This window comes from Pleurodeles waltl, chromosome 1_1, assembly GCF_031143425.1.
Source record: "Pleurodeles waltl isolate 20211129_DDA chromosome 1_1, aPleWal1.hap1.20221129, whole genome shotgun sequence".
NCBI classification, from domain to species: domain Eukaryota; kingdom Metazoa; phylum Chordata; class Amphibia; order Caudata; family Salamandridae; genus Pleurodeles; species Pleurodeles waltl.
Genome location: NC_090436.1, coordinates 259,406,759 through 259,423,114, shown reverse-complemented (window position 1 = coordinate 259,423,114; position 16,356 = coordinate 259,406,759). Strand labels below are relative to the sequence as shown.

General features: G+C 43.2%; 1 protein-coding gene across 8 annotated transcripts in view; it reads right to left on the bottom strand.

Moving 5' to 3' along the window:
- FGF10 (fibroblast growth factor 10) overlaps positions 1 to 16,356 on the bottom strand; it is a 606,480-nt gene that overhangs the window by 388,934 nt on the left and 201,190 nt on the right. For 3 of the 8 annotated variants that reach the window (XR_011201280.1, XR_011201281.1, XR_011201282.1), the window contains exon 3: positions 8,512 to 9,665. Coding sequence is in view for 5 of the 8 variants with exons in the window: in XM_069221549.1 (XP_069077650.1) it covers positions 9,459 to 9,665 (207 nt within the window). In the remaining 3 variants the exon portion in view is untranslated. Of the gene's footprint in view, positions 1 to 7,095; positions 9,666 to 16,356 lie in introns of those variants that run through there. The other 5 variants (XM_069221558.1, XM_069221559.1, XM_069221564.1 and 2 more) reach the window with 3 other exon arrangements.

Here is a 16,356-nt window from a genome sequence, read left to right as displayed (position 1 = left end):
CTTGGTTTACTCCATATCCCGCACATCGATCAGGTTTGAGAGTTCAAACAATACTGACTGATCCTACTATGCTCCCATGTCAACTGCACCACAACAATATAAGACAGTCACTTGGAACATGAGAGGGTTAAGGTCGGTCCACAAATGGCATAGTGTCCTAGCGCAACTTTATCACAGGAAGGCAAACATTGTTTATTTCCAGGAAAAACATCTCACTGTTCCAGAAGCCATGAAACTGAGCAATAAATGGAGGAGGTCAACTATTTGTCACTACTTATTCTGGGTTTGCCCAGGGGAGGGCTGTCTGGTTGAGAGCAGGTGTCCCCTTTGAAGCACAGGAAGTCAAAAGGGATATGAATGGGTGCTACATCCTGGTCCGTGGCACATAGGATGGGGAACGGTTGGTTCTAGGTAGTATATATGTGCCTAAGGACGATGAGGATTTTTTTCTACAGCAATTTTCCACAATTTTAGTAGAGTGGTTTTATCTTTTTCAGCTACTTGGAGGAGACTTTAATGCAGTATTGGATGTTGTACTTGACCACTCTCATCCCCACTCCATACACAGGAGCCACTAAGCAAACTAGGGCCGTAGGAAATTGGATATCTAATTGGTCCCTGCTCGATATTTGGAGGGAAAACAGTAGAGGCATGTACAAATACTGCCCCCCCTACACGCCCTACATACTCGATTGGATCATATATAATGCACATCATACATGGTTGGGAACTTTAAAGGGGCCTCCTATCTAGGAAAGAAATTCTTGGACCATAATCCACTAGAGGTTGTCCTGACTTGGAGTAGGGTCCCGACACCTACACTGCTTGAGGATGTAGACTTTCGTGACACCCTTGGTATGGCCATGGACTCCTACTTTACAGATAATGAGGGAACGGCCTCCACGACGCTAATTGAATGGGAGGCTTTTAAGGTGGTAATTCGGGGGGTGTACATAGCCACTGCCAAGGCACTAGACGCACTGTGCTTCAAGAACTACAACACATGGAAACACGGCTGGGACACCTAGATTGTGAGGTAACATATAACTCAATAGGCTGGGGGAAATCCAGGATGCTTGCATAGTATATGCAGAGCTTCTAGATGGTTACGTCTCATTGACCATAAATCATATATACAAAAGATACACTCTGAAGGCGATAGAGCAGGAACATTATTGGCTAGCATGATTCATCCGCCAGTGCCTCCCACGCCAATTCTTAAAATGACATTGCCTTCAAGAATACCCTGACCCACCCAAGTAGACATTAATATAGCTTTCTGGTCCCATTACACTGAACTCTATAGGGCCCAACTGTTCCACCGGTTTCAGATAGAGATGCTTTTTTCAATAACCTGGGGCTCCATCAGATCACACCAGATGCACACGAGTCATTGGAGGCTCCCCTGCCTCGAGGGGAGTTGTATAATGCCATAAAAGAGATGGCACATAACAAAACACCGGGCATAGATGGTTTGCCCGTTTAATTTTACTCCACTTTTGCCTCCTGGCTGATACTGAAGCATGAGAGGTAATACAATCCATCCCTGGAAATAGGAACATTACCTCCGACCCCTAAACAAGCTCTAGTTACTGCACTGCTTAAACCTGGCTGGTCTCCAATTGAGCTGTCTTTGTACAGGCCACTTTCTATCCTAACACCTGAATATAAAACCCTTAGCAAAGTATTAGCCCACAGACTACTTACTCTGCTTTCAAAGCTAATACATATAGATCAATGTAGTTTTGTTCCACGCCACAGGACATCACTTAATATTCAACACCTCTATCAGGTGATGGAAACAGCACATGGTATCTTCCCAGATGCCGGTAGATTATCCCTAGATCTCCAGCAGGCCTTTTATTCTTTTAACTGGGGTTATATATTTACAGTACTGCAGGCCTTCAATATACTACCCACTTTTATAAATTGGATTACACAACTTTATGCAAATCCAATGGCGAGGTCCAAAACAGGCACACATATTTCCACAGAATACACAATAGGTAGCAGAACTAGGCGGGTGCTCATTGTCACCAATGTTATTTGTATTATCCATGGTACCTTTAGCACAAAAACATCAGCAAGAGGCGATGGATTGGTGCATCTGAATTGATCCCCAGGGACATGCAATCTCCTTATATGCAGATGACATGTTGTTAATTTACATCCAAAACCTTTAAATCAGATCTTAAGCCAGTTGCTGCCCTCCTGCAGTCATCTGAAACCTTATCTGGCCTACAGGTCAATCATGCCAAGTCTTATGCATTTTCCTTTCAGGATGCAATCTCACAAGACACGTTCGACATGGCATAACAGACCATATTGTTTGCCTGGAGCACATTTTGCTATCTAGGTATCCAGGTATATAGGTCCTCTGCAGACCTATTAGACAGGAACCTTTTAAAAGCTATTTTGGTTCTCCAAGCACAGGTAAAGTTCTGGGTCACCTTGCCCCTCTTGGTGATGAGTCGCCTTGTTCTTTAAAAAATGGTAATGTTGTCCAAATTACTTTATTATTTTGTTTAAATATGGTTTCTCTCCTACTTGACCTCATCTGGGGCTCTGGTAGAAGGAGCAGTAGCCTCCAGAGACTACAACTACAGTTGGACAGTGGGGTTTGGGAGCCCCTGATTTTCGGTCTTATTGCTTTGTAGCACAAATGCAATGGCTTTTTTTATTAGCTAGATGGAATACACTTGCAGGAACTAGATTACACACACTCTTTGCTGTGTACCGGGCATTTGTACAGCTTACTGCTTCTGGGGATCATACACCCCCTACTCTTTCCCTACTTCTACGCAACACCCTGCGGTATTGTCGAGCTGTGCTTCGCTCCACATATGACATCACATCTTATGCAAGGAATGTACCTCTATGTGGTGTAACTACTCCACTAGGCAGGCTCTTGCTGGTGAGATAGGCACCCTGGGAGGAGATAGGGGTTACAACGTAGGCGTTCTATTTGGGGATGGCATGCTCTTATCTCATCAGGACTTTACACAACTCCATTGGCTATCAGGGACCCTTTTCATTACACATGCTCACATCACACACTATATTCGTCTACACTGGTCATTGTCGGGTGCAGAACCAACCACATATGTATTTGTTTAAGCAGTACACAACATGAGAACTGATAGGCATTTAGTTGAGTGGCTCTATAGAAGCATACGCTCACACTTACATTTCTCACTTACACCACTGGGGGCCTCATGGGAAGCAGACCTTAGCCCTGTATGCCATGACAATGAATGGAAATTCTTGTTGGAATATCCAAGCTTAATACCCCAAAACACAAGGTTCAAATGTATCCAGTTCACCTTGCTGCAAAGGGCATAGTGTAAACCTTTGAAATTACACAGGATATTCCCTACCCACCTCTCCTCATGCCCTCGTGGTTGTACTGATTGTGCAGATTTACTGTACATGTTGTTGCGCTGTCCCATTCTGGTTCCTTATTGGGTTGACATCAGGGAAGCCCTTATCTCCATTACAGAACATCCTTATTGAGACATAATAGAACACTGCATGTTGGGACTCTACCCTAGACCAAAAACATTAAAAACTGAAACATGAGTCGCAGACCTAGTGCCTCTTCTGGCCAAGCGGCAGAAAACACGCCATTGGAAATCCTAATCAGCACCTTTAGTGAACGGATGTCAGGAGGAAGTCTGACTCTGGGGGTCAGCTGCGAGTTCTTCACTCTGTAGAGAGTAATATCGGGGGCTCTGTAAATGTCCCCTAGCCATGGAGAGGGATACCATGCTAGAAAGCTTCAAAGCACAGGGAGGAGACACTGACTAATCCTATGAGGTGGGATGTTGATAGCGTGGGGTTGACTCTAATGTCGCTGAGGTGCCCCCTTCCCTTCGTGCACATTGGCTTGACATTCTGTTATTTAACAATGAGACCTTCTCTATTTCTCTCTTTCCTCTTTTTTCCAAATTGTGTGGTGCAGAGTAATGTGGCAGATATCTTTTTTGGGGGGTGGGGAAGCAATGGTTTGTTTTACATACGTGTATTACCTTATGGTGCACTGTTATCTGCACCATCATGTTCCATGATTGTGGAAGCGAAATATCTACCTGATGTTGTACTGACTAAGTTGTGTACACTTCTGTTGTACATTATACCTGTTGCTTTCTGCTTGTATCTATATGACAACCTTATAAATGTTTTGTTCATGTTTTTTGTTTGATAACCCAATAAAATGTGTTTAAAAAAAATAAATAGAGTAGAGCCCCGTAGGGTAGTAGTAAATATGACTAACTACGAGATCAATCCAACAGTACTATGCCTTTTCACCGAGCCTAGCGATATCCAAACTACCCCAGCCAGGATGCGCAGGAAGAGAGCCATAGGGAAGGATGCTGTTTGGCCCCAATATTTTCATGAGAAGAGATTCTAGGAAGTAGCTAATCCAACTAGTAAGTGCCTAAATCTGTCCACTCCCGCTTTCATTTGTTGTCCTGGGGTGGCTCTTAGCATGTCTGTGGCTGTCTTTGTTAACAACAAATGGACCTGAGACATGGCATTTCAGTGCAGGACCATCCACCTTAATGACATGAAGAAAAACGGGTCTTTGTAGGGGTGGGTTAAATAACAGCATAGATGCCCCGTGTCAGTAGGACAGGGACACTGAGCTATATAGGTGCACATGGGATAAAAGGGAAGGAGAAAACCCTAATTGTTCGGAAACTCACAATGTATTCCTCATGTTTCAGAAGCAAAGTAACCATCCTGCTTGGCATGAATGAAAATTGTAGTTAATGCCACACATTACAAACGTGCAATGGGGCACCTCCATGCTGATTGACACCAACTGCCAGTGCAGCAAGTTTGCTTACACCCAGCTCATCCCTGGATAGTGTGGCCTCTGCTCCCAACGTCACCATACATACCCCAACCCTGGTCATCCCTGGTGAAGATCTGTTTGAGCTGGACCAGGACCCACTGAGGAAGAAAAAACATTGTTGCATAAGGCTCGAAGAAAAAGAACTTCTGATTATTTTGGCTGGGCTCAGTACAAGGACATTCCTCAGGAATTTAGACTGTTCACCAAGGCCCAAGTATTGGCCGTAGGGTCCATACCCTTATTCACCCTGCAGACAAAAGCAAATGCCCCCATGTTGGAAATAAGCTTGTGGGAAATGCTCAAAATGATGAGCAGCACTGAGCTTGGCCTTAAAACATGCAAGGAGGAACTAAGAGCCATCTGCCTCATGGTGATGCAATATTGGTATGTGTTAGACTTGATGACTTGAGGGTAGGGTGTGCGTGAAGATCGGTGCATCTTGCTGCACTTTTATACCTGGCAATGACATGGACAATGGAACTCTAACTTTTGCCTCTCAAGCATTGTACTGACTACAGAAAGACATACATGAAAAGGGAAGTGCCAATGAGCAGGAGTGGTTCGCAAACTGGCTCACCTGGCTCCCCTAGAGGCTGATCAGTCTTTGCACGTCATTGTTGCCCATTTTCATTGTGCTATTATTTTTGTGTGGTTTGTTACAAGTGGGGTTTCCTATTGTAAAAACATAGTCCCCAAATTGGGTAGAAAACAAGTATCTAGTTAAGTTGGACAACACGCTACCAACCATGTGACTGTCATGATGTGTGGGTTTAATGGTGTAGTTGAAAATTCAACTACAGGGGGGTTGTTAATATTGGACTAATCAATGTTGATGCACCCCGGCACGTAGGTATGTGGTCAGGCATGATCTGAGACCTAGGCCTGAGGTTAATGACTGACAGGTCACAGGTGAGGTAACATTTAGCTGGCAGGCAAACGCACAAACAAGAAAACTTAGATCAGATCCCACAGATAGGTAGCAACACCACAATGGTCTCTGGACATTGGCCCCAACAAAGCACACTGGCCAGAGGGACGCATGCATTCCTAAACACACCATAAAGTTAGATGCCACCTGTAGCTAGGAACACATAGCCAATCAGGACACAGCACACACAGCATGTGTAGTGACCACGGGCCCCTCAGGCTGGACATCTGGATACATACTCACTGGTCCACATTGTGTCCATGCCAGGTTCAGGCCCAGCTGCATTCACTATCTGGAATTGTATTTATGACTCCATGACAACTGTTCACATTATTTACCAAAAAAAGAATGTATTTTATGGCTTTATGGCACACTGGGAAATGTATAAAAACCTGATTCAATCCGATGTACAACGAGAGACAGTCCTCAGGCCCCGGTTCCGTAGCTGCTCTTGCAGCCGCAATGTTTAATTAAATGAACCGTTTCTGTTTTACCAGACACCTCTTGTCAATTTTTTAAGGTAAATTCTCGTTTGAGCAACACTTTCAATAAATATCAGAATAAACATGCACATCCAGATTGAAAAACTCAAGACTAAAGAGTATATACACAACCAACATTCAATTACAGCAATATATGGCATAAAAACACTGCTGTCAAGTGTAGCACTAATTCCAGTACATCTCTCAACACGAGTACATCTGTTTTACTTGTAAAGTAATTTAGGGCAATAGTATTGTCCAGAAGGCTCAGTACATTGCATTTAATATTTATATAATTATGTTCTGTCACAAGCAGCACCTGCTTACACATTTTCACCATGTTGGTTTCACCTTCAATATAATTCTAAATGACAGAAACAGACCCAGTTTCATCATTGCAAAATTCAAACATTCAAACTGTTTGGGTCTTTTGTTAGATCGAATCAACATGCTGCACTCCAACCTGCTTTAATGTTTGGAATACTTTAATTAGGACTGTTTATATGTAGTCATTTACATTGCCAAAGGGATTATGCGCAATGAGAATCTAATTTGTACCAAAGACGAGATTGGCCCTTTTTTACTGGGACCGAGTAACTAAACAGAGTTGTTTTTATTGTGGGTGGTCCCGGATAGATTTTGCAGTCTTCAATTTATGTCTAGAAGGGATACAATATATTAGGATGTTTTAAACGAATATGTGTAAAATGTTTTTGTTATAGCCATATTCACTATTCAAGAACAAAAATGAAATCCTCCATTTTGCAGTTGTAAACAAGGCAGCTTAATACAACATGTAAATTGGCTGCAAACCAGATTCTCTGATCTAGTTTTAAAAAACGACATCTTTATTTGAGAACAGAAAAGAAACAATCTGACCATGATATACTTTTTGTTTAAGCTTATTTTATACAGCTAATATTTAAATAACAGATTAACATTGGAAGTGCTGGCAAAGCATTGACTCAAATAATTTATAAGACCACAGAACACCAGCATTTTAGAAGTACATTTTTTTGTAAAACAACACATTAGAAAGTCTCTCTCCTTTGTACCAAAATACAGTTTCCAAACAATAAAAATAAAAATAATTTTATTCTTTTCTTATAACAGGCAATATCATGAAGATAAAACTGCAGCATCAATATAATCTCAGTTATCAGTGAAAGTATTTAGAACCAACATATTATTACACTATTTTTTATTTCTTGCTAAACCACTGCAAAGAAGGAATGTGTGTGTTTTCAGAGGACTACAATTTGAAGGTTGTGGTAGAAGTGGTTGGTGTAATAGCTGTTTCTGATTATCTGCTCTAACAAAACAATGTAAAAGTATAGGAAAGCTGAGGTTCTGAAAGAGTTAAAAAATAAAGTACAATTCATTACATGGTCTTTAAACATTCAGCATAAAACATCCTTTGCAGGTGTATATATCTCTTGGTAATACTGTACCATGTTTTAGAAGTTGATAATTCTTTTTTAAGTAGAACGTTTTTCGATTATGTAGCTAACACAATAGGAGTATTTAAATGGCTTTTTTGTCCTTCCGTATGTATATGTAGCAATACATATGTCAGTGGAGCAGAAAGTGTACCCTGGGTCTTAAATTAAGGGGAAAGTTGTACCCTCTGCCCTTTGAGTTGAAACGTAAAACACAGGCTTTATTGGGGTACAATGGACCCATCACACCAATTGCTCTGGTACCACTGCAGCTGCTGAACTAATAATAGCTTAGCCCCTGACATACGTCAATGAACGTACTGAATGTTGGCTCACATGGTGTGAAAGAAAGCACGGGACATCACAGTATATTTCACTATGGAAGTAATGACAGACTCGTTTTGAAGTTCGAGCAAACAGAATGAATGTCTTCATTGTGACCATGTCATATAGTATTTATGCATCTTTGGTCGAGCCATATAATTTATTTTGGAAATGAAAAAAATGCATTCTCCAGCATTTCAATGTAGGCCCACCATTTTCACTGCTTTGGTACTCTCTGAGCGAGTGGCCTGACGTCAGCTATATTAATGACGAATCAAACACACAAATGACAGCTCTTTAATAAGTTGCATCACACAAGGTTATTTAAGCCTATGTTAGCCTCATCCCTTAAAAAAGAGGAGCTTTAAGATTTCATCTGTCATATTGGAAAATAACCAAAATATATAGGCTGATATATTCTCACTGAAGACATGCACTTTATATAAATATACGAATGATTATCTTTTTATAATACCATACCATGACCAACAACCACATCTAGGTTCCTGTAGTGTCTTTCTCGGGGAAGTCGAAACTGGTGTGGCAATAATAAAGCGTAACCCTCCTGCAGCTTCAGTCGGGACCTTGTCGCGTGCAGTTGTCGCCATGGACACGCCGTCGTGCTTGCTGTGCACTAGGGTAAACTAACGTGAGAGAACAACAGACTCGGCAAAGTGTCTGAGTTAGCATAGAGCATGTTACCGCAGGATTCACTCTGTTAGTTTTGCATTTCAAGATAAGAAGCTAATTTTAGAACTCGTATTCCACACAGTTTATGCAGCTGGTAGTAAAATGTCTGATTGAATTCAGAGGCCCAAGAACATGAAATATAGGCGGTGAAGGAGCAGCTTAAGACAAAAAGAAAGATATTAACATCCTATTAAATAAATAATTTAAAAAGAAAGGCACGAAGAGAGATTACACAGACATACCATACAATTTGTTTTGTTAGAACAGCTTTAAATGTGTTTATGTTGCATAATCCCATCCATTCTCCCACAATGCCATGCCAGAAACTCCCTTATTGCGCCACACGGTCCAAGCGCTTCCAGTACATGCTTGCGTGTCTATCTGTTCCCTGGATCACTGGGGCCTGAACGAGCAGTTGAGGGCTGTGATATGAGTTAGTATTCCATAAATAACTTCCCCGAAGATCTCTCTAAAGATTGTCTCTCTCTCTCGGTAGATTCTCGCACAGGATACAAAAAAAATCGTTGATCACATTGCGAACAGCTTCCATCTCCGTCGACGTGCCCTGGGTCTGCATTATTAGATACGACACAGAACGAAGTGAAATGAGTTCTTGTGCCAACAGTGAGTCCAAACAGTTAGTTGCACGCACTGCTCCTTTGCAGTTCACTGTATGGCGGCTACTCTTGGCAAAAGACCCTACAGCCCTCCTGTGGCCCCATACAAAGTTTCATCATCTAGTATAAGCGTCTGTCGATCTGCATCGGAAGAAAGTGAGCGGAGGTGTTTTTCCGTTTTGTTTTCTGTCCTCGCTTGGGTTTTCCCTTCCCATTTAAGGCCACAAACATTTGCCTTTGCTTGTGCCTCCATTTGTAGGATGCGTATGTGTTGTATTTGTTTTCCTCCATCCGTTCCTTCAGCTCGCAGTCTGTAGTAAATTCTCTCTGAGGGAAAAAAAACATCCAGTGAATACACCATCTGCACTCAAAGTATAATAAGAAAACACTCAGTTTATCCAAGTATGGCAAACACAGAACCAAACATGGCGTCAATTCATAAGGTAAGGGATACCTGCAACTATAGGGCTCCATCTACCATCATCTTTCAAAGTCGTAAATGTGCCTTTTCGGTGTATGAGGAGAGCTCCAGCGAGCAAAATTGCATTTTGTGAAGAGTGCACAATTGGTCCTTCCCTGGAACCAATGCACTAGAACAGAGGTAGAGCTGAGAGTAGGGAGTAGGATTTAAAGAGATTGTTTCAGGGGAACCTTTTCTGAAGCGCATATTCCACACTAAATGTGAGACTTCTAAAAAGTGAAATATATGAAACAAAAACCGAAATTGACCAAAAAACATTACCCCCACCACCCCATTATTAGCATGTCCTGCACAGAAACAATATAAGCTCCCATTTCTTGTCCCCTTTTTGTAGCAATGGTGCCCTCTGCTCTAATGCTAGCAAGGAATATGATACCACAGGCCCCCTTTGTAAAATAAAGTCATAACTGTGATTCAGTGGGCTTCTCACACCCCTGTACCCCAGTGTGGCTGCACCTACTTTACCAATGATAGCTGCTGCCTTGCAAAGTAGGCAGTCTTCTCTGCCCTCTGTTAAAAACAAGGACCACTTACCTCATCCCCTTCTCTGTCTTTTTTCTGAGGCCTAGGTAACGTGTGTCCTCTGCTTAAATTTTCCCCTCTCTCAGGACACTTTTCCGGTGCTCAAAGCAACACTGGAACAACAAGGGTGCACTGGGCCCTAATGCAAGCAAGGAAGCATAATAAAACTACCAAAATTGGGGCTTAGTTGGCCCTTCACACCCATGGGCCCTTGTGCCACTGCACATGTAGAACCAGTGAAACCTAAAGCCTTATGACGCAAGCTGTCTCCCCTCTGCACTCCACTGGGCCATCACTCATTGGCCTGAGGTCCAAAGCACGCTATCTACTCCATTGTGTTAAACTAAGAGGGGACAAGCCCTACATTTCACTCCTGTTGCTTGGGCCTTGTTCTCTGTGCCACAAGGGTGACCTGAATCCTAATGCATGCAAGAATAATTGGCCCTGTTGCCTTTTTGCTAATAAGACAGTAATAATTTGGGTGGTGATGACGCAGAAATGAAGGTTTTACATTTATTAGCGCTTAAACGTAGTGCTGCAATAATCAAGTGTGACTTTAACTGAACGAATAAAGATTGTACGGGGACAAATGTGCCCTCAGAGTAGTTCGCCAACATTTATAAGCGTGCTTTATATAACGTGATGTATTAGAATTGTACTAATCTGACATAATCGTAAACGTGTGCCATGATTTGCTTGTTTGAAATGTTTTAACTTAGCATAACTTTAGTGGAGGCTTTGGCCTAGTTGCCTGTCTCACGGTTTAGATGCTCGTGTTTTTCTAACGTGCTAATAAAACGTGTATTCTTGCTTGAAGCTGTACTTTTCCAGTGAGATCGTTCACATGCTTATCTTTAAGGTTTCGTGCCAGCCTGGCATCTTCTTCTTTGCTCCAAGGTCAATCTGCAGGTGCAGACAATGGACGCTCTGAAAGTGAGTTAATTGGTAAAATATGTTGCAACTTACGTTCCCTACTCCAAGGATAATGTATGCTTAGGTAGAAGCTTGTGAACTGTAGTTTTTGATTGGACAATTTGAAGCCAACCTATGAACCCTCCAATGGAAGACCCTACTGGATTTGAACTGTTGTCTATTTAAACCAGGTGCACGAGAGGAAAGCAGCCATTATTAGCCCATTACGAACTTCACCAGCCATTGACTGCCATTTGCAGGACATTGCAGCTATTATGGCCCACCTTGCTGCGACGCCATTTTGAAAGAGACTTTGATGCTTTCTCTAATCGAGAGAAAGAGACTTTAAGTAATTCTCGCCCTAGAGACTTTAACTTTGATTCGTCCCTTTGCATGAAGTAATAGATTTGTCCCTTTGCCGCTGAGAGGCAATTGCCCCGTCCACCCTGCCCCTTTGCCCCGTCCCATGCTGATCGAATCCGGTACCTGTGAGACGAAGACTTCCTTGAATGCTGATTGAATTTGGTAAATATGAAAGGAAATTGTACAATTGCATTGAGTTCTTTTTAGGTAACCAACTGCTGATTTTTGATAAGAGCCCTAGTTAGGAGTTTTCCAAATTAATGTTGCTAAATTGTTTTGCATGAAGTCCCACATGCCGATGCTAATTTGAGGTTAGATGAGGATTCATTTGTTGCACGATGCAATTTGAGACCTTGTTGTGCTGACCAATGTATGCAATTAGCTCATTACAGATTATAGTTTTAGTGATTTGCATTGCTATTATCGAATGCATTGTTATTCAAATGCTGCATAGATTGCATCTGTTTCGCCGATATGGACAGCTATTAATGTTCATTTACATATATCATTTGGTGTTGAGACACATTTATATTGTGCTAGCTTTGTTAATATAGGGAAATAAATTCATTAACTTTGAATAAACTGGTGTGGTTATTCATGACCGAAAGGTCATGGTTCGCCGAAATGTTTTCTGGATTAATTGTGAAGTGTTATGTTGATCAGGGTATTGCTTATGTTCGTTATTAATTATTGATTTGATTAAATTGATTTCTCTCGGGTGAAGAGAGCCCCACTTGGTCAAAAGATTCATCGACCTAAGAGCGTCCAAATACAGGTAATTTATTAGGTCGTAACGCTCTATCAGTAGATGGTAGCAGAGGACGGTTTCGCCCTTTGGGACCCCATTCGAGAGGTACATGGTGTTGAATTAATGGTTTCGCCCTTTGGGACCCCATTCGAGAGGTATATGGTGTTGAATTAACGGTTTCGCCCTTTGGGACCCCACTTGAGAAGTTGAATTAGATTTTTCTTGGGTAAAACAGATTGAGAGAATGATGATGGGCTAAGTCCCCCTCGACTTTCCCGGGATCTCGGAGCTTGCGAATGGAGAGAATGGAGGTGTGAGATCGGCGTTGGCGGTACTGGTGATGGTATGAGTGAAGTTAGGATTTTGCGCTTGCACAGCTTATTGCCGCAGATTGTTTGAAAAGGTTGCGAGGACTTTAGAGAATAGCGGAGGTGCGACTCCGAGTGTAGGAGTAGGGAAGTCGTCGAACTTCATAGAAAATAGCGGAGGTGCGACTCCGAGTGTGAGAGTAGGGAAGTCGTCGAACTTCATGTGCATGTGGCGCTTTGTGCAGAAAAAGGTCCACATGGTTGTTGTTGTTGAGACGGGCCCTGCGAGGTCAAGAGACTCCGGAGTATGTTGAAAAGTGTATGAGACACTTGTTTTATGTTGTGGTCTGGTCGGTTTAATAGGTTGACCGGGCGTGGTCAACGAGTCGGTACATGTGTTAAGGGAGTGAAAGAAAACTTCGACTTCGGACTTTGACAAATTCTAAGTGCACTAGAATAGATCATTGACAAGTTGAGAGCAGATCTGCAGGTCAGATTTGCTTGCGAAAGTGGGGACCGAGAAAGATGGAATAACTGCCGAGGCTAGTGAAAAATCCCTAAGGTCCTGAAGCGATTGTGTTACCCCTCCTGTAGTAAACCGACAGATCTGTTTTATTATTATTTGGTTGCTCGCAATATATGCTAGAAGTTGTTACGAGAGGAGCTGAGTGAAGGAGGACTAGCCGCGAGGCTTTGTCAGCCGCAGTGTGTGTGAGTGTGACGTCACTAGGAGCCGCGCTGGGATAGGTTGGTTGTAGAGAAGGGTCGCGCACGGATTGGACGCAGTCCGTGGGGCTCGATTGGAAGGGGAAAGGCAAGCGAAGAGTATTCCGGGAATTAAAGTCATTTATTGATTACAAATTTTGTGAAATAAAAGACGAGAAAATGAAATTTTTGAAAGCATTAAAGAGTGCGATGAAGGGGGAGTCTTACATTAAAGCGAGTGTAGGAGAGGAGACGCCACCCGAAGGTACACCAGCCTACATTGTAATGGAGGAAAGGGGGGTAGCTCCGTGCCTTTGGCTAAAGCAATGGCACAAGCTGACAGAGAAACATGGGAGAGTAGAGTTCCCGATCCATGGGACATTCAATATAAGGATCCTAGAGAATTTGAGATTCGCAATGTACGACATGAAGGTACCTCCAAGGCCAGCACAGTTTGAGGCTCTAGCGATTTGGGAACTAATGGCTAGACAGCAACAGCAAAAGAAGTTCGAGACCAGGATAAGAAAGGCAGAAAAGACACTAGCGGACGCTAGGTGGGATAATGCACAGAAGGTGTGGAGGTCAGATATATTGCAGGGGATAAAATTGTTTCCCGCAATTGCTAAGGAAGAAGAGGCGACAGGCAAGAAGGCTACCTGTAAGACAAACAGGAGGTGTTCCAAAGATAGAGAAGACGAGTCAGATGATGAGGAGTTCATCATGCAATTGCTGAACGACCGTCCACCGCCTTATGCAGAGAATGGACAAGGTCCAAGTACCAGTTCTGCCCCTCCGGCACCGGTACAGAATAATGAAACTCCGAATTCAGAAACGCCATCGGGATCTAAGGACCCGAGTTTACTGTTCACCCCGCAGATACCGCAGGTTAGGAGAATATATCCAGATGTGCCTATATTGAAAGCAGCAGAAAATTATCAGCCGCAGGTCCCAAGGTACTACAGCAGTGACAACAGTACGGGAATGATTCTAGATCCAACCGTAATGGGAGTACAGAATGGTCGCAACCCAACATTGGCACAAGCTGAATCAACACAGTTTTTGATGCCTCAAAAGCAGATGCAGGGGGGAACCGCACATGCTCAGATGACTGGGAGTCAGACGGGCATGCCGGCAATGATGACCCATAGTGTGGGAATGAACATGCCTCAGAACCTAGGGAATGGACAGAACCCAGATGCGATATCCCTACCCATTACTGTAGGTCCACCGGTACCTTTGTACGTTCAGCCTAACTCAGGTATGAGCGGTCAAGGATCAATGGTGCAGAATGGGACTGAAAGGAGGTGCATAGAAAACACTCCAGAAACAACTCCGATAGTGGCTCAGCCAACTGGATCTGGGTCCTTGATGGAGTTTAGTCCCATATGTGCTCAGTCAACAGTGGTGAGGTCGAGTCCCCCACTAATAATACCGCTATCATCGAACACTGAAAAGTTGCCGCAACCGTCAATGGCAGTCGATGTGAACGCTACACTGATGGGGTTGAATCCGCAACAGCTGACGCAGTGGTTCAACAGTCTGAATTCCACACAAAGCTCAGCCAGTGGGAAGGGAGAAGAGGACTATCTGAATAGGGTCAGGTTGAACGTGGAAGCAGAAGAATTGGTGGAAGGGACTATGGGGGTTAATAGGTTAGAGTCCTACTCGGAAGAAGAGTTGAGGTATCTGTGTCCCAGGATTACGAGAGAAGTGAACAAGGTACATAGAAGCTTGCAAGAAATAGCTGACAAAAACGGGGTTGATGTAGACAAGACAAAACACTTGAGCAGGAGCTATAGATTGGATTTCAGGACCACAGACTTTGAACACATGAGGTCAGCAGGCATGAAAACGCACCTTAGAGAATTGTTGCAGAGTGCACAAGTGTGGAGGTGCTTAGACAAATGGGAAAGCAGGTGGGCAAAGAAAAAGGAAAAGAAGAAAGACAGTGTCCCAGAGAATAACGAGAAAAGACCACAGAGTAGTGATGCAATAACCATGTTACCAATGAGGGAGACGGCAGGGGGAAAATTAATACATGCACCGTGGCACAGAAGCGACATTCAGTCTTTTACGGATGATTTTCCCAAACTGAGAGAGAAACCGATTGAATGGTATCAACAGACTGATAGGTTTGTGAAGCTTGCAAAATGTCTTTGGGAAGACCTGAACACCCTCTTTGAGATTGTGGTTCCGGCAGATTTGTGGGAAGACTGCAAAAGGGCTGTAGGTTGGCCGACAAGTGAACCAGAGAGAGACAGGGATACGGGTGCACCATCACCTATGGTGATGAGCTTGTACTATAAGGTGATTGAGCATTTGAAGACGAAGGTTGCCGCGAAAAATGTGGATTGGCAGAAGATTGATCGAACTGCCCAAGAGGCTAAAGAGTCGATTCATGGTTACTATGAGAGGTTGTTGAAGGCGTTCAAGAACTACAGTGGCACGGAAACAATAGAGGCGAAGGACATGCTTCATTTTGTGTTTAGATTTGTGGAAGGGCTGAGACCAGAGATAAGTCAGATGATAAAGACGCATTTGATTTGTTGGCAGTCGAAACCTATTGATGAGGTGTTGAATTATGCGAAATACTGTAGCGACGAAATTGAGGTGAAACAGAAAAGGTTGAAAGAGAAAGTGATGGTGATGCAACTTAAAGCAGCTCAGACAGGTCTGCAAGGTTTGCAAGGGTTGCAAGGGTTCCAACAGCAGATACCGCAGCCGCAACCGCAAGGAAATATGGTGTTTCAGACACAGGGGAGAGACAGAGGCAGAGGAGGCTTTGGGAGTAATGGTCCGGATTTGAACACTGTTGTGATTCCGAATGGTGTGCAGGCAATCAAAAAGGTGATGCCGTGTCACGTGTGCGGAATCGTCGGACATTGGAAACGCGAGTGCCCGATGGTGGTGCAGGAAGGTGCAGGTGTTGGTCAGCAAAACAATGATGTCAATGCATTCCAGACAATGAGGGGACCGAAA